Source organism: Cydia pomonella, chromosome 7 (assembly GCF_033807575.1).
Source record: "Cydia pomonella isolate Wapato2018A chromosome 7, ilCydPomo1, whole genome shotgun sequence".
NCBI classification, from domain to species: Eukaryota; Metazoa; Arthropoda; class Insecta; order Lepidoptera; family Tortricidae; genus Cydia; species Cydia pomonella.
This window is the reverse complement of record NC_084709.1, coordinates 1,984,480-2,009,630: the sequence shown is the minus strand read 5'-3', so window position 1 is coordinate 2,009,630 and position 25,151 is coordinate 1,984,480. Positions and strand designations below refer to the sequence as shown.

At 35.4% G+C, this 25,151-nt stretch overlaps 1 protein-coding gene across 1 annotated transcript in view; it reads right to left on the bottom strand.

Moving 5' to 3' along the window:
• Positions 1–25,151, bottom strand: part of LOC133519582 (uncharacterized) — a 60,692-nt gene that overhangs the window by 11,258 nt on the left and 24,283 nt on the right. Inside the window, exons 8-11 of the mRNA XM_061853603.1 lie at positions 5,640–5,828; positions 5,374–5,463; positions 4,278–4,391; positions 2,202–2,387 (exon numbers count right to left, since the gene is read on the bottom strand). Of these exons, the coding sequence (XP_061709587.1) occupies positions 2,202–2,387; positions 4,278–4,391; positions 5,374–5,463; positions 5,640–5,828 (579 nt within the window). The remainder of the gene's footprint in view (positions 1–2,201; positions 2,388–4,277; positions 4,392–5,373; positions 5,464–5,639; positions 5,829–25,151) is intronic.

The window sequence follows — 25,151 nt, the reverse complement described above, 5'->3', positions numbered from 1 at the left end:
GGGGGTGAATTTTGAGAAATCCTTTCGTAGTGCCCCCCTAGTTCTTCTAAAGAATCTACGTGCCAAATTTGGAATCTCTAGAACCAGCGGTTTAGGCTGTGCGTTGATATGTCAGTCAGTCAGTTTCTTCTTATATATATTTAGATTTACTGTTTTTAGATTATCACTGTAATAAGTTCTCTCAGCTCTAACATCTAATAATTATATCATTGATTAAAGTTAAAAAAAATCTTAGAAAAATTACTTCTACTTAGAAGAACTACTGTTATTTCCTTAGAATTACTGGTTACTTCAGTTTGGCCAGCGATTGATAATAAACATAGATGACGAACTAGCTCTGCAAAATGACCCCACACATATTGTGCCGAAGCGGGCGGGGCGTCAACTTTGTGCCGCGGAGCTATTTAGTTCGCAAATGGCGGCCCGTTGTCACAGTCGTAGTAAGAAGTATTAAAATTATAGCTTTAATAAAAGAAATATGCCTTATTGTGCGGATAAATGATGTGCTAGTCGTTCCAACAAACACTGGAAACAATATGGGATTACTTTTCACGTATAGTTTAGCTAGGATCATATTATTTTGATTTCTCTTGATCACAACAGGCTATATATGGGGATGATGTTATGCATTTAAACAATCGTTGATATTAAGAAACTTTCATTTTAAATTTGTTCAGGTTGTTATTTTGACAATTTAAATTCGTGATAGTAAATACGAATCGTCGTTGTAGGTGGCGCTTTTTTATGTGTAGGTACATTTTTACTAAGTAAAGTAAAGATCTCGCTGCTATTTATAACTTTTCGTTAAATTCGCGGAAGGCTGGACCGATTTGGCTAATTTTGGTATTGCAATATTTGTAGGTCCAGGGACGGTTTGAATGGTGAAAAAATATGGAAAGAATGCAAGAAATACAGTTAAAAAGTTATTAATATTAGTTATTATTATTTAAGTTAGTATTAAACACAAGCGGTTAGCACAGGCACACACAGTTCACCGAAACACTAGTTAGGTTCATGCACCATACCATTTATATTAGTCAAGTACGCGGATAGGATTTAACTGGCGTTGACGATGTGCGAGCGATCGATTCCGTGACGTAGGTAACATTGATGACAGACGCGGGCGGCGCGGCGCACGCGTTACCGGCGGTCTAGCAACAGTTGCCAGCCCGCGCGCCGCCATGTTGTCGGCTGTCGTGAGTGGGTCCACCCGAAAAAGGTTTTGTGACTCTGTTTTGTTTGCGTACTTGCGTAGTAGGCCCCACAAAGAAAATAGTAAAAACAATAATGATATTTTCCCATTCCCATACAAACTGTTCCTACGACGACGTGTTCCATATGAATTTCTGCATGAACGATACAATGTATTAATTGGTTTGGACTTTGGAGGCTTAATTGCCTTTAAACACGTGCGACAAACGAACAAATAATAAGCCTATATATATTTACTCTTTAAAATAAATACCTAACAAATTATCATACAAAATATAGCATTTAAAACGTTCTATATCGCATGAAACCGTCTACGTGGAGTTGGTTTCCATTGTCATGTATTTTCAAGTGTCAATGCTACAGCCAATCACAGCGCCTTATTTTATAATACACCAATCGTAGTTCGGGTGGTTTAAATTGACTAATCATGGTCAAACGCAGTTTCGTCGTTGAAAACAAGACGTCAACATCGACGAGTTGCAATTGGTCCGTTATGAGTACTGCGTGTTTTAATAGTGGGGCCACTTTTACGCTGATATTTTGTTTGAGATTAGTCTTCTATGTTTTTTTCGTTCGCTGAGTTTGGCGCATTTATTGTACTGTGCAACTATGTAATTGTTTTACATTAATAAATGAATTACTAAAAATACCCGAGAACATTCGCGGGGAAGATTCAGTACAGAGTTTATTTCCCAAATAAAAATCAATTCTGTTAAAAAAAGTAAATAAAAATTTAAAACTTAGACAACTTTCTCGATAATTACCCGTATGGTGAACGTTACCGAGTAATTTACGCGAAAATTCTCTCTGTTCTCGTAATTTACGGTAACAGCACATCACTGCACCATCCCACTAACCCGGGTTACCCGGTTAAACCGTTAACCCAGTGTCAAATTGTACTGGTAAGCGGTAACAATAGTAACTCCAAGTTTAACCGGTTAACCCCGGGTTAGTGGGATGGTGCAAGTGGCCCACTGTAGTATTCTTACCACAAATAGAGTCAAAGGTGTAAGTAGTGACATAGTCCCAAATCGAAAAATCGCCGCTGCCCGCTCGCTCGCGCAGCTTCTCAGTCATAATATTGCTCTGCTTGTCAAATATCGGCACGAAATTCTGGAGACTCTTCATGTTGAATGTAGGGGCCATGACTTTGCGACGAGCACGCCAAATTTTAACTGTAAGTGAATAATGTCAGGTAGGGTAAGAAACAGTTTTTTTTGCTCGGAGCAAGAGAAACCGTCTGAAGAAAGTTCTTCTATGTAAGAATTTTTAAGTTAATTTTATTTATGCATTCGTTTTATAATTTAATTTAGTTTTTATTATATTTAATCTATACTGTTTATTTTTCCACAAGTGTTTCTCTTGGCCTATAGTTTTTTTTCCATACCTAAAACATTTTATACGCATTTACTTTAAAGTGTAACTTACCTACATCTATTTGTTTAATTAAACTTTACTGCACAAAAGATAACTTATCGTACAAAAGGCGGACTTAATGCAAAGGCATTCTCTACCAGTCAACCTTAAGGTAAAGTAGAGAGATTGTGAGCGGAGCTATTAGCTACTACTAGGTACTATTAACAAAATAACACAAAAGCTTATCAAAGATTTAACATACATAAGCAACAAAATACATATATACAAAATACAAATAATACATACAATATATGTATTATTTGTTTATTTATGTGTAAGAACTTGCTTTGCATGGGCCACCGTTAACGAGTTATTTTCGAAAAACCAAAAATGGACTTTAAAATTTATTACAATTTACTTTACATAAAGTCGTCAAATTTAAGTATCTGGGTATCTGGGGTCTGGGTCTGGGTCACGGTGTGGGTCTGAGTCTGGGTTAAGAAAGAAAGATTTGAGTTGGGTTGGGAAGATTTGAGTGATAACTTGGACATGGAACGTGAGCGTAGGACGTTGTCAGTCAGATGCAACATGTTGGCGTGTAGGTTTGCACGGTGTACGAAACAAGTCAAGGCGACGCTGTTCACGGCATACTGCCAATCTTTTTACACCTGCAGCCTGTGGGTCAACTACACGCATAAGGCTTACAACGCTCTACGCGTGCAATATAACAATGCTTACTGGGTTCTGATGGGGTTGCCTCGTTTCTGTAGCGCCTCGGGGATGTTTGCCGATGCCGGAATATATGGATTCCATGCCATTTATTTATTTACCCTTTAATCTCTTTTTAGATATTAATCTTGCGAAAAGTGTTCCAAATGTTTCTTATAGTAAATTCACATAAATGTATAATAAATGTTTTTGCTATTCGTCAGCCATAGGTACTTTGCAAATTATTTACGAAAAACTAAAAAACCTTAGAATTGGTTATAATTCACTTTCCCACTTTATTATCTTTTTAAATATTGATCCATGTGAAAAGTGTACATAAACTTTTTTGAAAAAAAAAAAATGTGTAGATTTTTTACGTTTAACAACGATTCTTGCTATTGGCCACCGTTTACGAGTTATTTACGAACATAAAGAATATGGACCATAAATTGTTTTTAATTAACTTTCCCGCCTTAATATCTTTTTAAATATTGATCTTAGCGAAAAAGTGTGCAGAATCAGTACAGCGGTGTCACGCACACGAATTCGAGCCAATCGTACAGTCTAACGCCACAACGCGATTGGTCGATGACTTCGCACCACGCGCGCGATTGGTCGCAACTAGTTGCGTTAGATTGGACGATTGTCTCAAATTCGTGAGTGACACCACTGAAGTAGCGCTATTCTTAGGGCCCGTAAGGCCTGTCCTTAGATATATATGTCAATGTTATACAGGAATTATTTACCCAGTTTTTCCTTCATTTGGTGGCCTAATTAGGTTAAATACCCATCAGGACAAAACGGTTAGGGCATGTGATTTTAGGGAAAAAATTGTTTGGTTGTTAGGAATGTCGAGGAAGACCCTGCGGTCCGACATCGACTGAGTGCTAACTGTCGGTGACGTAAGTACTCGAGACGTCAATACACTACAGAAACAATATTTACATTGACGGCAGTGTCTTGAAAAACATGGACTTACGCTTAGGATCGAAAATATTTACCTGGAGCGAATATGAGCCCGTTTCCAAGCACGTGTCGAATGAACTTTACCATGGCGTCATCTTTCTCAAGGCATGCCTTCGCTGTCAGCTCCAACACCTCGGGATCTGTGATTGCTGATTAGAAATGCATCGCATGTGAAAATATTCGATTTATTTTAAGATATGTAGTAAAAAAATATTAGAGTTGTATTTTAATTTAACCATTCTTTTATTTGCAGTGTGTAAATTCAATACGGGCAAACCTTTAAACGGTGGTTAGCATAGGACCTAAGAAGTATATTGAGATTACTTTTGCTCAGAAATACGATGAATTTTCATTTTCATTGCATTAACCATGCATACAAAATAATTCGGCCCGCAATGTAAATCAACACTCAAGTTACGAGATACGAGCTTTTTATAGTAACTGTCAACAAAGAAAGAAAGACAATACATTTATTAACATAATAGGTAATTTGTACAAACATTTGACAGTTACTATAATAAGCTCGTAATGTCATGTCACGTTATGTCTAGGGATGAAAATTCTGCAAAAAATCAATTGTTGTTTTCGGGAATTTTACCAAATTTTGTTTTTTTTTTTGGTGTTTTCCCTGTTTTATTCAGAAAAATTAAATAAGTACGTTAATGCCACTGATGAGTGATGACAGTGTCAAATATATTTATAAAATGCCAGAAACTAACACATTAGACGTGCAACATTAACCTTCCTGTTCAAATTTTCAATTAAATTCATATGAAAAATACAGAAGTTTAAAAAAACTTGTTTTTATGGCTTTATTCGTTTTTTTCCGAAGTATTCTGAAATTTGCGTAAAAAAGAGTCGTTTGAAAATTTTCCCGCATTTTCCAGGTTTTTTCAACGCTATTTATATCTCCTAATGTTTGCTGTACATTGCTGCTCGGTAAATTTTCAAAAATTAATTATGGGGTCATAATTAAAGTACTTATAACTTAAAAAACTTGTTAATTCACGATTACACGGATAAATTATATGTCTGGTTTGATTTATTGCCCTATTTACGCACTGTATACACGTAATTTTATACGCACATATCATTGAAGCAAAATAATAGTAGCTTATACATATATCTTACCGACGTACAATTTCGGACCCATCCAGAAACAACCGATACCACCATGTTGAAGAGATACATTTCCTAGGTTCATCATGGACTTCATTCGATCTGTAACGGTAAAAAAAAAATAACGAAACGTAATAAGACCCTAATAAGTTAACCACGACTTTCAATATTTTAAATTATGAACGTTACATTTAAGTTCTTAACAAATGTAGCATAACAAATTCACATAAATAGTTTTTTTTCTAAAATGTAATATGTGTAAGTAGAGATGTTATTACCTTCATCTGTACCCCTAAATATGTACCCATGGCCGATGAGAGGACAGCTAGGTAGTCCTAAGGGATAAGCATCGTAGACTTTGTGGAATCCTCTTCTCTGTCGTCGGTACAGCAGAAGGGCAACAGCGAAGCCCGCGAGCAGTAACCACCAAAACATGGCGGGGTGACAGGGCACGTGGTAGAAATGACCTAAGGAAATACCCGCACAATATTTTTCACCACACCAACTGGTAAAGACTAAAGACACTTTTGATTGTTCAAAAACTAAAGAGGAAGTTACATTTTATCATTTCAGTTTTTTTTATTTTTTACTTTTGTGGGGCAAAGTAATCAGATGCAAATTTTGAGTTGAGAATTGACTTTTAATGATAATTATCTTACATCCATTTGGATTTGATTTAATTTGACTTTTTTGGTATTTCATAGTTAATAATTTCCTCGCGTTCGTGTGGTGAAAAATTTTGTGTTTTACTCGAAGGAAAAGTTTGTTTAACCCTCATGCATTGAAACTCTCGCAACGCTCGAGATTCCACCTTTCGAACCACTCGCTATGCTCGTGGTTCAATTTTATAATATTAGTACCAGCGGTTAAACAACAACAATTTTGCCCCCTAGTAAAACAAATAACTACCTATATTATTATTCTTTAATTCGGCTATCCCCGCAACTACAGCGTAAAATAATTTAGTAGATTTTTTTATTTCAATAAATGCATACTAAAATAACATGATTAAACAGTATCTAATCATCCCAAACATTGACAGTTTAAGGGCCACTTTCACCATCTCACAAACCCGGGGTTAACTGGTTGAACCTGGAGTAACCATGGTTACCAGTGCACTTTCATCCTACTAACCCGGGGTTAACCGGTTAAATCTAGGTTAGTAGGATGGTGCAAGTAGCGTTAAGGGAAATATTTTTGTAATATGACAAAACCGTGTGAAAGTTTAGACGCTTATCGCCACTTGCACCATCCCACTAACCCGGGGTTAACCGGTTAAGCCATTAACCCAGTGTCAAATTGTACTGGTAACCATGGTAACTCCAGGTTTAACTGGTTAATCTCGGGTTAGTGGAATGGTGCAAGTGACCCTGAGTAAGTTATTCATTTATATTACTGACGTGTTTAGGCTGCTACTTAGATATCGAATATTATCGGTTTCAACATAACTTACTATAAATTGTGTAGATATTGTCCATTATTGGGTTTACATTATTTGATTTATATTGAGACAATACTTAAAGCAAATATGTATTGAAACGGAACCAAGTACAATGATGGTTAATGTGATATTATTCTAATAATACGAATAAATGATAAATTATTTGCGTTTAACAACATAGATATCGATAAAAAAAAAAAAATGTACTTAATCCACTCAGTAGACCCGATATTGGTTCTACATCTTGTGGTCGAGTATGTTGTCCGAGTAATGTAAATAATAAATAAATAATAAATAAATATTATACGACATTATTACACAAATTGACTAAGTCCCACAGTAAGCTCAATAAGGCTTGTGTTGAGGGTACTTAGACAACGATATATATAATATATAAATATTTATAAATACTTAAATACATAGAAAACACCCATGACTCAGGAACAAATATCCATGCTCATCACACGAATAAATGCCCTTACCAGGATTTGAACCCGGGACCATCAGCTTCGTAGGCAGGGTCACTACCCACTAGGCCAAACCGGTCGTCAAATGTAAAATTAATATTCCGTGACAGCTGAGGACAACCCAAAGCCCCATTTATAATTTTGCATAGCGGTACCTGGTCGGATACCCAATGACGGTCGTAAGGGGGACCGGTCTGGCCTAGTGGGTAGTAACCCTGCCTATGAAGCCGATGGTCCCGGGTTCAAATCCTGGTAAGGACATTTATTCGTGTGATGAGCATGGATATTTGTTCCTGAGTCATGGGTGTTTTCTATGTATTTAAGTATTTATCAAGCGGCCCTTACAGCTTACCACGGTTACGTCTCATCTATTCTCAACTATGGTGTTATCCTATTGGGTAACTCTGTGGATGTGGAAAGAGCATTCAAATTACAAAAAAAAATGTGTTCGTGCAATATGTAACGCTAAAATGGGCAGTAGCTGTAGACCATTGTTTAAAAAGCTCAATATCTTACCTTTAGCATGTATTTACATTCAAAAAATTTGTAATTTTGTTAAAAGGTTTCCAAAATACTATGTTAAACGTTCTGATATATATTGTTCAAGTAACCCTAGACCACAATACAAAAATATTCTAAATCAACCGCGCTGCATGACTGACATTTACAGAAGGAACGCTTACAATGCGAGTATTGTAATATACAATAAATTACCAGTACAAATAAAAGCACTCGATGGCAAGGAATTTACTAAAAAACTGAGATATTGGCTCACTGATCGCTGTTTTTATAATGTAAATGATTTTATGAACCATACGGAGTGATGTTATTACAACAATTTCTTAAACTATTTACTGTCTTCTAAGTGTATTCTGATTCCAACTGATTCCTACTCTCTATATTACTGCCTCTTTTTTTTTTTACTGATGTTATGTTACTGTAATGTTATCCTGAGTATTTAAATTCTAATGAATACCCTCTGTATTTGCATACTGTTTAAAACAGTTGGAAAAGGTGAAACGTATTTCTTTTACACTAACACATGTAATCTTTACCCTTTTTCTGCAAATAAATTATTGTTTGTTTGTTTGTTTGTTTCAATATTTATATATTATATATATCGTTGTCTAAGTACCCTCAACACAAGCCTTATTGAGCTTACTGTGGGACTTAGTCAATTTGTGTAATAATGTCCTATAATATTTATTTATTTATTTATTTATATAAATGATTTTATTATTATAAAGCGGTCTTTATACGCATGCAGCGAGCGAAGCTTTTTTTGATGGACAGTTAAGAAATAAAGAAGCATGTGTGAGTTCGTTCTTCCTCACACATGTAAAAGAGTTCCAGATATTTGAACCGTATTCAAATAGACTTTTAACCAAAGCAAAATAAAGCAGATGTTGTTTTGTAGTTTCTACAGCTCCGTCAGTTAAAACCCAAACATTTGTTTGACTTTGATATGATTAAGTATTATCAATCTGCTTATTGTACCTACTTAAGATAGTTTACCGTCCAGTACTATTCCTAAGTGTTTTATATGGGAAACTTCGGAGTATATTATCGATAGCAATGTGAGGCTGATATTAGATCAGCCATATTCTCTTCATATTCATTTAAAAAAATAAGCATAGCAGAATTTTGAGATCAGTACCCCTAGTGTAACTTTGATCGACATCATAACGTGACGAACGCGTTTGCGTTAAGTGTCATTTTGTATAGGATTTTGAGTTTCCAAAACGTCCCGCTTGGCGCGCTCTTTCTAAATCCAATACAAAATGAGACTAAACGCAAACGCGTACGTCACGTTTCAAAATCGAATTTATTTACACTAGGGGTACTGTTTTTCTGGACCTCACTCTACAGTGGCGCCATCTGCTGAGCACAAAAACTGTATTACTCATTCAAAATGTACACCAAATTGTGATTGAGATTTACACCAAACATACCTTGCACTCTTGTCGATAAATTGCAGCTTTACAATTTTTAAAGGATAGTCGTCATTTAAAGAGGCTTTCCGAGATTGTGTGATAAGAATAAAAGATCCTGCCAGTAGTGAGATGCACCGGCAACTGATTGAACGGACAAAAATTGTTTGCTTATAGGTACTGGAAGAAAATTCATAATGTTACGATATAAAATAATCACGTGCATTGTAATTGTACACATTAACATGTATATAGGGTTGCTTGCTGGGTGAATCATAAACGCGTTGGACTACCTACCAAGGCTCAGAAACCGGTTAAATCTCCAAACCGTTATCATGTTCTTGGCACAAAACCTTTTAACTTCGGTTTTGTTCGAACAACCGTTTTTATAAGAGCAGTTCTTGTCAAATTTACCGATTTAGAACAATAAAAACCGATCTCTTCCTATGTGTCTATGTTCACGTGGCTCACCACAAGGCCGGCCGGCCGTTTGGTCGCTCGTCGAATAAACCGGTTTTTGTAGGTTACAATAAAGTTCTTAAAACGTTCGCGTGCTTATAAAAGTTAGGAGGGAAACAGAAATTTAAACCGGTTCCGAAGCCTTGCTACCTACATTATTTCTCATGTACCCTGCCTATACTGATTTGTTCTTGATTTAGTTAATTCATAACCTGTTGTTAAAATCAGAATACGCTTATAGGTCGATTTGTGTAAGATTCTTCCAAAATATTTATCTATTTATTTATTTACTGATGTGCCATCAAAAAGTGAAATTTCCACTTGGAAACATTTCGGAATCCACTCAAATTTTTTTATAGGAATCAAAATTTTCCTTTTTAAATAAAATCTTCCTTTGTTTCCTGTGAAATTTCCCCGATATTTCCGAGAACTTTTCCAACTTTCTGGAAACTTTACGAAACTTGCACGTCTGTGACAAGTATTCTTTAAACCCTTCACTTTGTCACTCTACTCGACAAATATTGAAAAAAATGTTTGGCACCATGACAGCCATATTGACAGACATGTTTTTACTTATATCATTTTAATGTATAGTTTGGCCCAGAAATGTCTAATTTCAAACAGATGGAGAAAATCATACTGTCTTTGTCTTACGTTAGTACTTACTAGTGTTGGCATTTTTATACTGTGTACTACTTTTATATAGTATTATTTCAGGCTGGACAACTTAAAGGCTAAATATTTTATCTAATATATGTCTAAATAGTATGATTAAAACAGTGTACCAACATTAAGCGATTGTAACAATAATGACAGTTATTGAAATCCCGCCAAAAGCCATAGGTACTTTTGGCGGGTAAAGTAGATTTGCATTATCTGTGACACTTACTTCACTCTGTCTGTCAAGAGAGAAACAATTTGTAAGAGCATTGATAAGATGTTATTGTAAAAGTTGCTGATTAAAACCTCTGAAGAAGAACTACGTTTTCATATTTAAAGCGTCATACGTATCCCCTGAAAGAGGCTCACGAGGTGGGCTTTCACTAGCACCCGAAACAAATATGTATAATTTTCTTGGTCCTTTCTGACTGATGAGTTGTGTCTGCCAGATTATAGGTAGCCTATAATAAATAAAATCCAATAGCATAATGAATCATCACAAATTTCAAACCTTCCTGATGCAAAGATTATCCATAGCCATTCAACGTGGCAAAGCGGCGAGTGTCATGGGTACTTTTGCGTCGGGGGGGTCGTGGGGTGAATTTTTAGTGTAGGGCGTTATTTAGGTTAGTAGTAAAGACCTAATGTCAGGTACTCTTTAGTAGTTAAATTTCTAGTTTTATTTTAGTCTCAATTGTTAGCTTAAAAATTAATGGTTAAATTAATTATTTATATTTTAATTAAATTTTTCTTTAATTGTGTAATTAGTAATGGTTATAATATCGTCCTGTAATCTAGTATTAAGTTTCTTATGTTTTTTTTGTGTAATTTGGATAATACAAATACTTAAATACATAGAATACAATTTCAAACTATCTCTTATATTAAAATATCGATACCGCCAAATTAGTAAATCGGAAATCAATCGGTCTGCTAATAAAATTAAATATAAATGGCTAACATTCGGTCGTCCTGAATCAATTCCCGCCTCAGGAATTAAAGATAAATATACTAAATAATTTAGAAGCTCAAGTAATATACGGTACAAAATGTCACAACATGGCCAATTCATCAATACATGTGTATAATATGTATACAACATCGTGAATTTGATGGTAATGCATCATTATACGTAATAAACATGTCATCTCTCAGCCCTCAGCCATATTTTACTTGATATATTAATTGACCACAGATCTACAAAAAATTCTACGGACACTAATACATACAACAAATTCAATATAAATTACTATTTGTACTAATCTATGTAGGTACTAGCTGTTGCCCGCGTCTTCGTACGCGTGGATTTGTATGTTGGTGGTTATATAGGTTTATGAGCATAGAACATTATACAGCAAAAGGTAGCAGTAGGGACGGTTTATCACTTGTTAATTACAACGCATTTTGTGAAAAAATTGTTCAATCGAATGCAAACTTTTTTATCACCAATTTAGGGGATTTATACAAACGTTCAATGAACGTCATTTTAACTCCCTTGGGGAATTAATTTCTAAAAATACTGAAATCTATTTTCTTGTTACCTATTATTGTCACTTTTTACGACATTTCAAGATAACTATTTACAAAAATTTTCGTTCCCGATGCAAACTTACAACCCTTTTTTACTAACTTAGTGAATGAATTTTCAAAAAAGGTGTGATGTATCAGTTTTCATCTATTTGAATATAGATGTAATGCCCGGTTACCAAGTTTCAAGTTCCTAGCTTAATAGAAAACTCGTACCACATATAAACTTCTGTCCCCTTTATAACCCCCTTAGGGGTTGAATTATCAAGGACGATAAAACCTTGTTTTAATCTTACATTATGTTCTTCTATGAAGTTTTAAAGCATTTACATTATAACTTTCAACTCCTATTTAACCCTTTTAGGGGAAGAATTTTTAAATACGCTGAAATAATTTTTGTTTTATTCTAATAATATGCCCAATTGCCCATATATAAAGTTTCAAGTCCCGCACTAAAAAAAACGTTTGACCTCCATACAAACTTTCAACCCCCTTTTCTCTACCTTGGGAGATGAATTTACAAAAATGCTTAAAATCGTTCTCTTCTCTTTTAATGAAGTACCAATTGACGAAGTTTCAAGTTCCTAGCTTAAATTAAATTTTAAACCTCATACAAATTATCAACTCCTTTCTAACCCATTTAGGAGATGAATTAAAAAAACCGCTTAAATAACTTTTCTTGCATTCTAATAATATGCCGTCATACAACTATTCAAGTCCCGCACTCACAAAAATGTTTGATCTCCATACAAACTTTCAGCTCCTTTTTCGCCACCTTGAAGGATGAATTTTAAAAAACGCTGAAATTAGTTTTCTTCTTTTTAATCAAATATCTGTTTACGAAGTTTCAAGTTTCTAGGTTAAACTAAATTTTGAATCACATACAAACTGTCAACCTCTATTTAACCCTTGGATGACTTTTTAAAAACGATGAAAGAACTTTTCATGAATTCTAACAATATGCCTTTATACAAAGTTTCAAGTCCCGCACTAAATAAAACTTGAACCCAATACAAACCTTCATCCCCTTTTTAACCACCCTTAGTGGCTGAATTTTCAAAAACGTTGAAATAACTTTCATTTGTAATTGGCTATTATGCCTTTATAAGCGTTTCAAAGTATTGGTAACCCCTTAAAGGGATGATTTTTTAAAAACGCTGAAATTACTTTTCTTTTGTTTTAATAATATGCCTACGTACAAAGTTTCAAATCCCGCACTCAAAAAATATTTGATCTCCATGCAATCTTTCAACCCCTTTTTCACCACCTTAGGGGATGAATATTCATAAACGCTGAATTGATTTTTCTTCTATTTAAATAAGTTTCATGTTCCTAGCTTAAATTAAAACTTGAACCCCATACAATTTTTCATCCCCTTTTTAACCCCCTTTGGGGTTGAATTTCTCAAAATCGCTTCTTAGCTTTTGTACAATTTATGCAACCTAGTGTGTAAATTTCAATTTTCTAGCATTTGTAGTTTCGGCTCTGCGTTGATGAGACAGTCAGGTCAGGACACGTGCATTTATATATATAAATTATCATTATACTTACAAATATATTCAAAGGTTCAATATATACATATTTATAACTCATTCATAATTATAAACTGCTTATTTATAATATAATCAACAACATTTCATTTCAATATTGAAGCCTCATACATATCTTCAATATTATAGTTATAGCTAGTTTGGAAGGGTACTATTAGAATCTCATTCATATTTATTGTACGTTAAAGTAATTAAAGACAGGGAAACTTCCTTCCTTCATATTTCCCATGTGTTCTAGTCGTCACACATTCAATAGTAAAACCTACTGTCTGTTTTAGCATGTAAATCAAACGTCTTTTTGTTTGCCGCGACATCTATTGTCGAGTAGCAGTACTGAGAGTTCCGCTACTTGACGATAGATGTAGACTTAGACTACGAAAATAATAGTATTTTTGGTAACAAAACCGTTCTATTGAGTGAGCGCTCTTAGTCTTCTTAATTCTCTTTGGTATAGTAGTATAAAATCATCATCGTAATTATTAAAATATAAATTAATTATCAATTTCTCAAATCACTCAGACGTTTCAAATTCTACCTCAAGATAACCTTCACTAGCTTTATTTCATTGTCAATTTGACGAACAGATCTTTAAAATACTAGCCAGGGATGAATTTTATCCACAGCAAGCATGCCCTAAATGGCCTACTTCCCTTCCTGGTCAGTGGTGTATCTTCTAATTCATATCTATCATATCATTTGAATAAAAAAAAACGCGTTTAACCGATTTGCAAAAATGAAAATAACTTTGGTTTCTATGGTCAATGAGACCCGAATTTCTGCCCACAGTGCGGTGCCGGCGACTGCGAGCGGCTGCGGTTGCGTCTGCGGCGCGAACGTGTGGGACTCCGGTGTGCGGTACGTGTGCCGGGCGGAGGCGCATCCGTGATCGGCTGCGGCGCCTGCTGCTTTTCGATCCGTCAGTTGATGCGGCTACTATTTCCGTGTCTGGATCGACTTCGTCTTGTGCGACTGCGCCTCTCCAGTTCCCGGTCGCGAGCCCTGCTATGCCTGTGTTGTGCTTGCGTCATCGTTTATGTTCCCTCAGGATCGTCACGTGTACGCGGAGGCGTCCGTACAACTCTTCTATCATGTTCATCCATACCGAAATTAAAATGATTTGCACAAGCATAACTGTTTTACTTACGTGGCTAACTAAAGTATACACTAACTTTTATAGTGATTACTATGAACGTTATTTTTGCTAAGAAAGTATTAATAAAAGACTTAAAATAATAATATAACGAAGTACATAATCTATCATAATCATAATTAGAATAATAGGTACTTAAATACAAGTAAAACTAGTTGTACAGTTCGTTAAATATTATCATTATTATCAAGTATCATTTTATAACATGATATAGTGAACATGATTTAATTAACTTAGGGAATAATAAATTCGAATTTCCGGCATAACGGTCACTATTACGAATATGGTATTTAAATCAGATTGTTAATTTATTAATTTTTGTTAATTTATTTATGATCACATAAACCTTGTTGTTTATAATGGTATCAAGCTGTTTTATCTCCAGACTTATTGCAAATACTCTCAACTACTTCTTAGTTTCACTTGAAATATTCGATTAGTACTTAAATAACGTCAAAAAAGCCAAATCATGCAAATAAATCTATGAATTTTAAAACAAAATTTCAATTACCTGTGGCGTTTTGGACACGTTTCCAACAATACAAATAAGAATAACAAACAAAATAATGATTGCTCAAACATTCATAAACATTCAATCACACGAATCTAGCCGCCGCACCGTCATACAATCGGAGTTACGCTTCCGATAACATTCAAGTAATATATATATATATACTAGATTTAGCCCGCGTAAAGCAAAAAAAAGGTTCTCAGTTTGACCCGTATGTTTGTATGAACGCATGTAGGTATGTATGTTTGTCCGCAATTATTAGATTCAGAATCATGTTCTGAAAAATGCGTGAAGAACTTTATACTTGTTAAAGTACTTCCTTATGAACAACACTTTTAGCCATGTTTCAAAGTGGTAGCTATAGAACCAAATTTTGAGGTGAACTTACACGGGAGCACGCCACATAGAACAGTACCCCTAGTGTAACTTTGATCGACATCATAACGTGACGAACGCGTTTGCGTTAAGTCTCATTTTGTATAGGATTTTGAGTTTCCAAAACGTCCCGCTTGGCGCGCTCTTTCGAAATCCAATACAAAATGAGACTAAACGCAAACGCGTACGTCACGTTTGGAAATCGAATTTATTTACACTAGGGGTACTGATCGTGGGAAAAACAGTCTTGTCGTAGTATCTATGAGGATAAAGCGGGTCTCGTTCCATACCTCAAAAGCTACGAGGGTGGATTGAAAAATTCGCGGCCTGAATATTAAAAACAAAACAGAGGTTTTTTAATTTTTCTACATACTAGTAAAAAAGAACCCTTATCTTATAGGATCACGTGTGGCTGTCTGTCAAACCATCTGTTACAACTAATTTGCTCCGAAACTACTGGACCGATTGAATTGCAATTTGGCAAAAATATTTTCAACATATTTTATGTCCACAATATTAATTTTAAAATCTTTCAATGCCATTTTCGTAAATAACGTCCCAAAAAACCATAAAAATTACACCATTTTATATTTGATAAATAGTAATTTCAACCCCATCGTAAAAAACGTCCCAAATAACCATAAAACGATACCCATATTGATATTTAGTCATTTCAACCCCATCGCACCCCAACAGGGGATTTGTATTTCATGTCCACCTGGTTAGATTTTACAATCGTTATTATTTTCGTAATCAGCGACCCGATAAACCATTGAAATAATACCCATGTTGATTTTTACATTTTGTCACCATATTTCCTCTTTTTAGGGGTTGAATTCTCACAAAACCTAAAATACGTGTTTACTAATTTATCGTTAGGAATACAATAAATAAATAAAGTTTCGAATAAAATAGTCAAACTAATCTTGTTTCCCCCATACACACTTTGGACCCCCATTACACCCCCTTAGGGGGTGAATTTTGAAAAACCCTTTCTTAGTGCACCCCTAGACCTTGTAAAGAACCTACGTGCCAAATTTCGAATCTCTAAAACCAGCGGTTTAGGTTGTGCGTTGATATGTCAGACAATCAGTTTCTTCTTTTATGGCAAAAATACTTTCAACATATTTTATGTCCACAATATTAATTTTAAAATCTTTCAATGCCATTTTCGTAAATAACGTCCCAAAAAACCATAAAAATGACACCATTTTATATTTGATAAATAGTAATTTCAACCCCATCGCACCCCAACAGGGGATTTGTATTTCACGTCCACCTCGTTAGATTTTACAATCGTTGTTATTTTCGTAATCAGCGACCCGATAAACCATAGAAATAATACCCATGTTCATTTTTAGACTTAGTCACCATATTTCCCCCTTTTAGGGGTTGAATTCTCAAAACACCTGAAACACGTGTTTACTCATTTATCGTCAGGAATACTCTTGTAAAGTTTCGAATAAAATAGTCTAACTAATCTTGTTTCCCCATACAAACTTTGGACCCCCTTAGGGGGTGAATTTTGCAAAATCCTTTCTTAGTGCACTCCTAGACCTTGTAAAGAACCTATGTGCCAAATTTGGGATCTCTAGAACCAGCGATTTAGGCTGTGCGTTGATATGTCAGTCAGTCAGTTATAGTAAACACCCTTATGATGGACGTGGCACCAGTAATGGGATGGTATAGACAAATCAAAAATAGTACATTGTGTATTAAGGGCGGTAAACAAGAATTAACACGACTTAGTACCTACCGCACTTGTGACGAAAAACTAAATTTTAAGCGAAATAATTCTTAAATATGGTGACATTTCAAACATTCGTCCGCCATATTGGCCGAAGGCGCAGTTCCATCTGGCATGAATAAATATTAATAAAATGCTTTATTGTACACTATAAAAAAATGGTACAAAGTATGTAAAGGTATAAATACATATGTAAGTAACAACAGGCGGACTTATCGCTAAACAGCGACAAAAAGCATGCAGTGGCGTTCAGCCACAAATGAAAAATGTGTAAAATATATTTTAGACAGCTATTAAATTAACCAAATTAAATATTTTTAAACGTAAACAAAAATATTAAAATATAAACGTCAGTATTTTAAAAGTAAAAATCATTTCTATCTACTTGGCTCGTATGAATTAGTGACACAATTAAAAAATATGCCCATGGACATCATGAAAGTAAAAAAAAAAACTATTACCCGTCCGGGGCCACAATATAGCTCATTCCATCGAAAGGCCCACTGATTACCAGTTCGCTGGACGATATCGGCCTGTCAGTTTTCGTAAAAGCTGACAATCACGAATAACTGACAGGCCGATATCGTCCGGCGAACTGGTAATCACTGGGCCCCTTCAGTACGCTGGCATACAATAACACCGTTAAAGATCTTATTTCATGCAGGTGTACTGAAGGACAAATGCCTATTTTGTTCCCCCGGGAGTTATGCAATGTGAAAAAAAATAACTCCCTAGGGATTTTTTTTAATTATGTCACTTATTCGTAAAAATCAAGCAGCATAAATGAATGTTTTACTTTTAAAATACTGACGTTTATAATATAATATTTTTGTTTATGTTTAAAATTATGTAATTTGATTAACAGCTGGTTAAAATATTTTTCAATCGTGGCTGAATGCCGAATAGGTCTGTGCCTTCGATGCCTAACCTGTCAAGAAATTACAAAATGGCGGACGAATAAAAAGAAAAAGAAAAAAAATATCCTGTACTTCAACTTTAATAAACTACATTTTTGTTATTATAAATTTGAAGTAGTGTAAATGAAAGTTAGACGAAATCAATTTTCTCCAGAAATTACTTCAAAACAAGTGACAATTTTTCTGAAAATCTACTTAATATCAACGTAATTTTGATACTTAAACTTAAAAAAAAAATTGCTGAAACTGTTCTTATACATCATTTTGTATAATTTACCACCATATTTTTTTTGGTGAATTTTAAAAACTGTCCCTTCTCGTCACATATTTCGGGGACGCACGCTTACGACCGCATTATAAAAAGGCAAGATGCAGTAGCGGGGCAAGACCAAAATTTTATGTGGGCAAGGTACATTTAGCGAGGCCCTCTGGTGGCGCAAGATATAACGAACATTTTTACGTTGTGTCCGAGATACAGGCACTTATTTGAGGCGCGAGGCCCCTCAGACGGCGAGGCCGTAGGCGGTGGCCACGTCGCCCACGCCTAACGCCGCCTCTGGCAAGAGAGAAGCTAATAGAAACTAATCTTTGTTATTTAGATATTATCTTCTTATCTTCTAATTACCGGGGGCCCTTGCGGATACACTTCGACCCATAGGGATCTTTTGTGTAGTTGCCCCCTAAGGAAAGACCCATTAGCTACTCAAGAGCCTTTTTGACCATTTCCATGTGTCGGATGATGGAGCTTATGGGTAGCCTTTTGAATTCCTTTGGTTCCAGATAGCCTGTTCCAAAGTCATTCATTCTTTGTCTGGCGAGGGCGTGATATTTAGATATTACGTAACGGTGTATAATTTCAACGACTAAATCTATCAATTTTACATTTTTGTCCTAAAATCGTTACCGGGCTTTTAAGGAGAAGGGAAAACTTTCATTGACTCGTGTTCATAGGTTTTAAATGTTAGTGTGTACAAAAATTTAACATGTTAAGAGGCAATGAAATAAGACGAAATAATAGTTTCATAATGGTTTTTATTTCAGCGGAGAGTCTAGATCTAGCTATAACAATGCATGAGTCTTCCCTTAGTTATGTTACATCTAGTAAGTATACTTATAGGTACAAAACTCAACTAAAAACTTCCTGCATGTAGTTGTGTACAGTATACAAAAAACTCATAATACATTAACGGGTGATAACAAAAAAATGAGAATTATTTCAGAGCTGTGAGAAAATACTCATATAACTTTTTACGATACTTTGTTATTATTAGGCAATATATACATGATAATTATTTACAATAACATTAATGGATGTTAGAATAGGGCCCGTCAGCCTAAAGGTCGTCCCTGGGTCGCCTAGCAGGAGGACGTCCTATCGGACGCCCTAGGTATCGCTGGAGCGACATGGTGGAGGCGGAGCTGTGCGAGCTTCGAGTCGACAATTGGCGAGAGGTCGCACAGGACCGAGAAAATTGGCACTGTCTTGTGTCGGAGGCCAAGTCTGATTTTGAGTCGCTGAGCCAACGGAGTAGATAAGTAAGAATAGGGCCCGTGGTCAGCTTTTTCACGTAGTTTAGATATAAAGTTCGAATAAGACCTTTGGACACCTTTTTTGACCGATTTGTTACTAGGTAACGACTACTGAACTAAAGGACCGAGATCGATTAAGAGCGCTTAAGATGAACTAGTTCCTTTGGGTCCGTGGTGGGATTTCATTCCTTTTAGTTCTTCGGTCGCGGTCCTGACCGACTCAAGCCTAAAAAGCTTCACTCCGTCACATATTTTGGGGACAAAAAACAAGACCCAAGTCCATACACAAAGAGAAAAGTACAAGGGTTAAAGACAAGAGCACAACATGACGCGACTTGACGTGCGCGACTAAAATGTTGGAGCCATGTACGCACACGGTACGCAAGCGGTGTGCCGTCTCCTATACGGATCTGTATATTACAACGTCTACGCAGCATCCGGTGTGGACAGGCTTTAATTCAGGTGCACACTATTCACCCTCGAATTATTGGCGCTCCCTCTTCGTTTGAGCGTCAACATATCTCACGTGCAATGGGTCACTTTCAACTTTTGGTTATCAATAGTACAGTCAGCGTCAAATACTTCGTAGCAGTCAAAGTAGCCAAATAGTTCGGTACACCATATATTTAGTATGGTGTACCGAACTATTTGGCCACTTTGACTGCTACGAAGTATTTGACGCTGACTGTACCTAGGTACTATGACGACAGTTAAATGATAAGTGGACAGGATTAATCAAACTTCCTAGCTAAATAAATATAAGGAATTTGCGAAATTGATGTTATATTAAAAATTATAAATACGGAATGTATATTTGAAAACTTCTCACAGACAAGAAGGGCTTTTAGTTAAGTTTTTACCTCAATATCGGAATCGGGCGTCAAAATTTCAATGTTTAAACTAAGATAGCTTGCTCGGCAATCGTGTATAACAAATTACAGGTTTAGACCAAATCCACCATTTTGGAAAATATTAAATAACTAAGCCGTTAAAAATAAACAAATAACGGAACGTGCTCACAAAATAAGACAGATTAGAGCGATATGACGAGCAAAATTTAAAACAAGTAATGTTCCAATTCATATTTCTTTTTTGCAAATAATGAAAAAGGTAAAAACCCGTGCGTCGGCCATATGTTTCGTCGCAAGTTTCGTATGGCGCGCCGTATTTTTTGTATCCTAATTTCCTCGCTTTACGCGCTCTCTTAACCCCTCAGCTGTGGGAAAGCCCAACAGGCTTGATCAACTACTCAACTTTCAAATTGCTCGGGCCCAGGCCTGGGCCCGTTCACAGCTGAGGAGATTCAAGTCCGAAGTAACAATAATAGCATTGTATGCCGATAGAGCTATCTTGGTCTAAGCTATTTATATCCTAGATGATAAAATAAGTTTGATCGACCATGTTTTAACCCATTATCCTGCATTTGTCCCAGTTACAGCAGATATCAAAGATATGTTTACACTTTTGCACTTTAATTCGTTGTAAAAATGTACATATACACCGTGTTTTTATTGAATTCCGTTAACTTCGGGGTATTGGTAAGTACGTTTAAGGAAACTACATGACATAGTTATTTTCCAAATATTTTTTTAATTTTTTATTATTTTTTTATTTTTATGTTATAAAAAGTAATTAAATGTTGCATATAGCATTGTTGTTGCACGGGCATTACATTTATCTCAATCAAACAATTGAAAACTGTGACATGTCAAGTCAATGTCATTTCGAACATCGATCGTCCGAGATCGTACTTACGTTTAGTAGCAAATGTATTTACCCGTTCTAAACACCAATCAATATGTGAACGGGCCCTAAAGCAAGTGTACACGCTCGTAAGGGCTTTATAAGATAAAAATTAATGATTGATTATCTCCGAAATGGAGTAAATTAGAATATCTTTGAGAAAGTTACTTAATTTAAGCTCAGGAATGCACCCTAGAAATTAAAGCAAATAAAAAAAACACGGTGTATATACCGGATGACTTCAAATTGGTAATAAAACAGTTGATTGTGACTCTACTACATAAACTCCGTTGTTAAAATTAGCTGTATAATACTATCGCAAATTTTCTAAGAAAACAAATAATTAAAGTCCAAAAGTGTTACCCCACATTACATACCTACCTGTCACTCGATATTATGGATGTAAGTTAATAATTATCGTTTCACTATGAGTGACACTCGTGTAAGTGGCAGATGATTGGTAACCAAAGAGGAAAGTATTCATTTGAAATTCTTTACACTTCTTTGTTAACAGTGAGCGGAAATAAAACATGGAAGCATTCTGTCCGCTCAATTATAGCCCAACGTAAACTACCCTGAGGTGGGCCGGGCTTACAAACTACTCGATTGGCAACTTCAGTTCGACCGAGATGACAGCCAGTGACGGATGGCTAAATAGGTTTATAAAAAGTTTTTTTACAATTAAAAATAACTTCATGTGTTTGTTAATCGTTATGTTAGGATAACTATGTGAGGCCTATGTGAGTGTGAGTGTAAATAGACAGAAAATGCAAACATATCTTTGACATCGCCTGTAGTAAAATGACAAGTCAGTCTGACAAATTTGGGCAATAGAAATGTCATTTTAGTTTCTAGGATAATATTATAAACAAGCTTTGTTTTTTGCGCTATACCCTACCAAAGATTCAATTATTGTATAAGACTTGCAAAGTTTAAGAACAAATCGTATCTCCGAGTTTAGAGAGTTTTACTGTTAAGTAGATAGCGCCATATGTTATTACAGATGTGCAAGTTGCGGAAAGTTTCCAAAAGATGGAGAAATTCTCGGAAATTTCAGGAAACTTTCTCAGGAACTGACGGATATTCATTTAGGAAATAGAAAGTTTCCAACCTCATAAGAAAAACGAAAAAAAAAAATATCGAAATATTTCCGTATGAAATTTTGGACACTTTCCGACGGCAACTGAATTGTCAATCAACGAAGCCTTACAACGCCATTTACATTAGCAGCTCGAAGCGAGATTGTCTTACTTTACATATCGTACATAATTAAAGAATTTTCGCTAAAACTATAGATGTTGGTCCATACCTATACATTAATAAGTGATTTAACAAGAAAAAACCTGACTTGGTTTAAGTAGACAATGGTATTATGTGAATTGGTTGTGGAATTATAAGTATATGCGGTTCAGGCACTTTTAGTAACAATGACATGAATATTGTCATTCCTTCGTTCCATTTCACGGGTTCCACGGGTTCAAATCCTGGTAAGGGCATTTATTCGTGTGATGAGCATGGATATTTGTTCCTGAGTCATGGGTGTTTTCTATGTATTTAAGTATTTATAAATATTTATATATTATATATATCGTTGTCTAAGTACCCTCAACACAAGCCTTATTGAGCTTACTGTGGGACTTAGTCAATTTGTGTAATAATGTCCTATAATATTTATTATTATTTAAATTTTCTTGCTATTACTTCATTTCAGATAACATCACACTCTAGAAGTTTCTAAACCTTTCTGTGAAGTTGTAGCGGCAGAACAATAAACAACTTCGATTTCGTTACAACGTGTCAATAATGTCAAAGAAAATTTGAAATAGAGGTGTATTGCCAAGGAAAACTTTGTGGCCACATAAATTTACTGCCATATTTCGACACATGACTACAACTTTTAGATCGCGATTTGACTTTGATCATTATTCTTTCTTTGATAGCCAAGGCCAAAGGTTATGGCGGCATCTATTCGATCGATGGCGCCATAACCTTTGGCCTAGGGTCTATTAGATGGCGCCACCTTTTGATATCTAGCACATATCAGTGAAAGAATAAGGATCAAAGTCAAATGGCGTTCTAAAAGTTTTAATCATGTGTCGAAAGATAGCAGTAAATTTACTGTGGCTACAAAGGTAACTTTAGCAATCCACCTCTATTTCAAATTCTTTTTTGTAATGTCGAGCTTTGTCGACCTCTTGACTATTGTATTATTTACAAATTATGTTGTGAAAGTCACTAAAATTAGTGGTTGATAAACTGGATGGAGATATTTTCTTCTATAATATTTATTTAGGACTAGGCTTTGGCTGTAGGATTTCCAAATTCACTGAATGACATCCAAATATATTGCACTATAGAGAACCTTTATTATAATTATTTACATAAGAATTCAAGTCTTGGAGACCCTTTATATCTCCAAGAATAATTTTATCTATATTTTACAGTACATATGGTGCTACTTTACCGCACTAGTGCGAAAATTAGCATATTACGTTACTGTGTCGAACATTTAAAGGGCCATATGTACTGTAAAACGTTGTACGATACATGTGCGAATAGGTAATTCGCACCTCGTGTCGATTTAAAACACTCCCTTCGGTCGTGTTTTAATATATCGCCACTCGTTTCGAATTTCCTATTTTTCGCACTTGTATCGTAATGTACAGTCAGCGTCAAATACTTTGTAGCAACCAAAGTAGCCAAATAGTTCGGTACACCATATATTTAGTATGGTGTACCGAACTATTTGGCCACTTTGACTGCTACAAATTATTTGACGCTGACTGTACTATTATTTTATTTATGATACTTAGAGACTTACATCTCTAAAGAATTTTAGTATTTGTTGTTTGTATTTTCATAGTTTTTAGGGTTCCGTACCCAAAGGGTAAAACGGGACCCTATTACTACGACTCCGCTGTCCGTCCGTCTGTCACCAGGCTGTATCGTATGAACCGTGATAGCTAGACAGTTGAAATTTTCACAGATGATGTATTTCTGTTGCCGCTATAATAATAAATATTAAAAAGTACGGAACCCTCGGTGGGCGAGTCCGACTCACACTTGTCCGATTTTTTTTTGTGTAATGCGACATTTAGAGACTGTATACATCTCTAATAAACTATCTAATATTTCATTGATTCCATGTTTGTAATTTTATTGCTTGTAAAATTTGTCATGTAAAAGTGCCCCTGTGGCCCATTTCCTGAATAAATGTTTGATGTTTCCTTCTGTTTAATACTATCTGGAATTGAGCGTACATCGCTAATGTTAATAGTAATGTCATCGTCACTAGTAGAGCTTGACCAGCATTACTTTTCACGAAATGTTACAATTCCTTATAAATACAATATCACTGTACTGAACAGTCTACCTTTAGACTTATATAATGGTGCACAAAACCTTTTAAATATTATAATTAATAAATAGTTAAATACTGTCTAAGTTATTAAATAACTAGTGTATATCAAAGATTCGTTTCAACCTATAAGTGCACTATTGGGATTTCTAAATCTTAACATTAATGCACAAATTTTAATTAATCTTAATGCCCTAGGCGTCGTCCTAATACGACGCGACTACGCGATTATCGCAAATTCGCGCGAGCGCGCGATCAGAGATATTGAACTCGCGCGACCAATTAGGACACCCATTCGAGTTCAATATGTTGGATCGCGCGTTGGCGCGAGTAAAATTCGCGCGAATTTGCGTTAATCGCGTAGTCGCGTTGTATTAGGATGATGCCTTAAGGTTGAGCGTCCACCAAAATTGAGCGAGGTAGA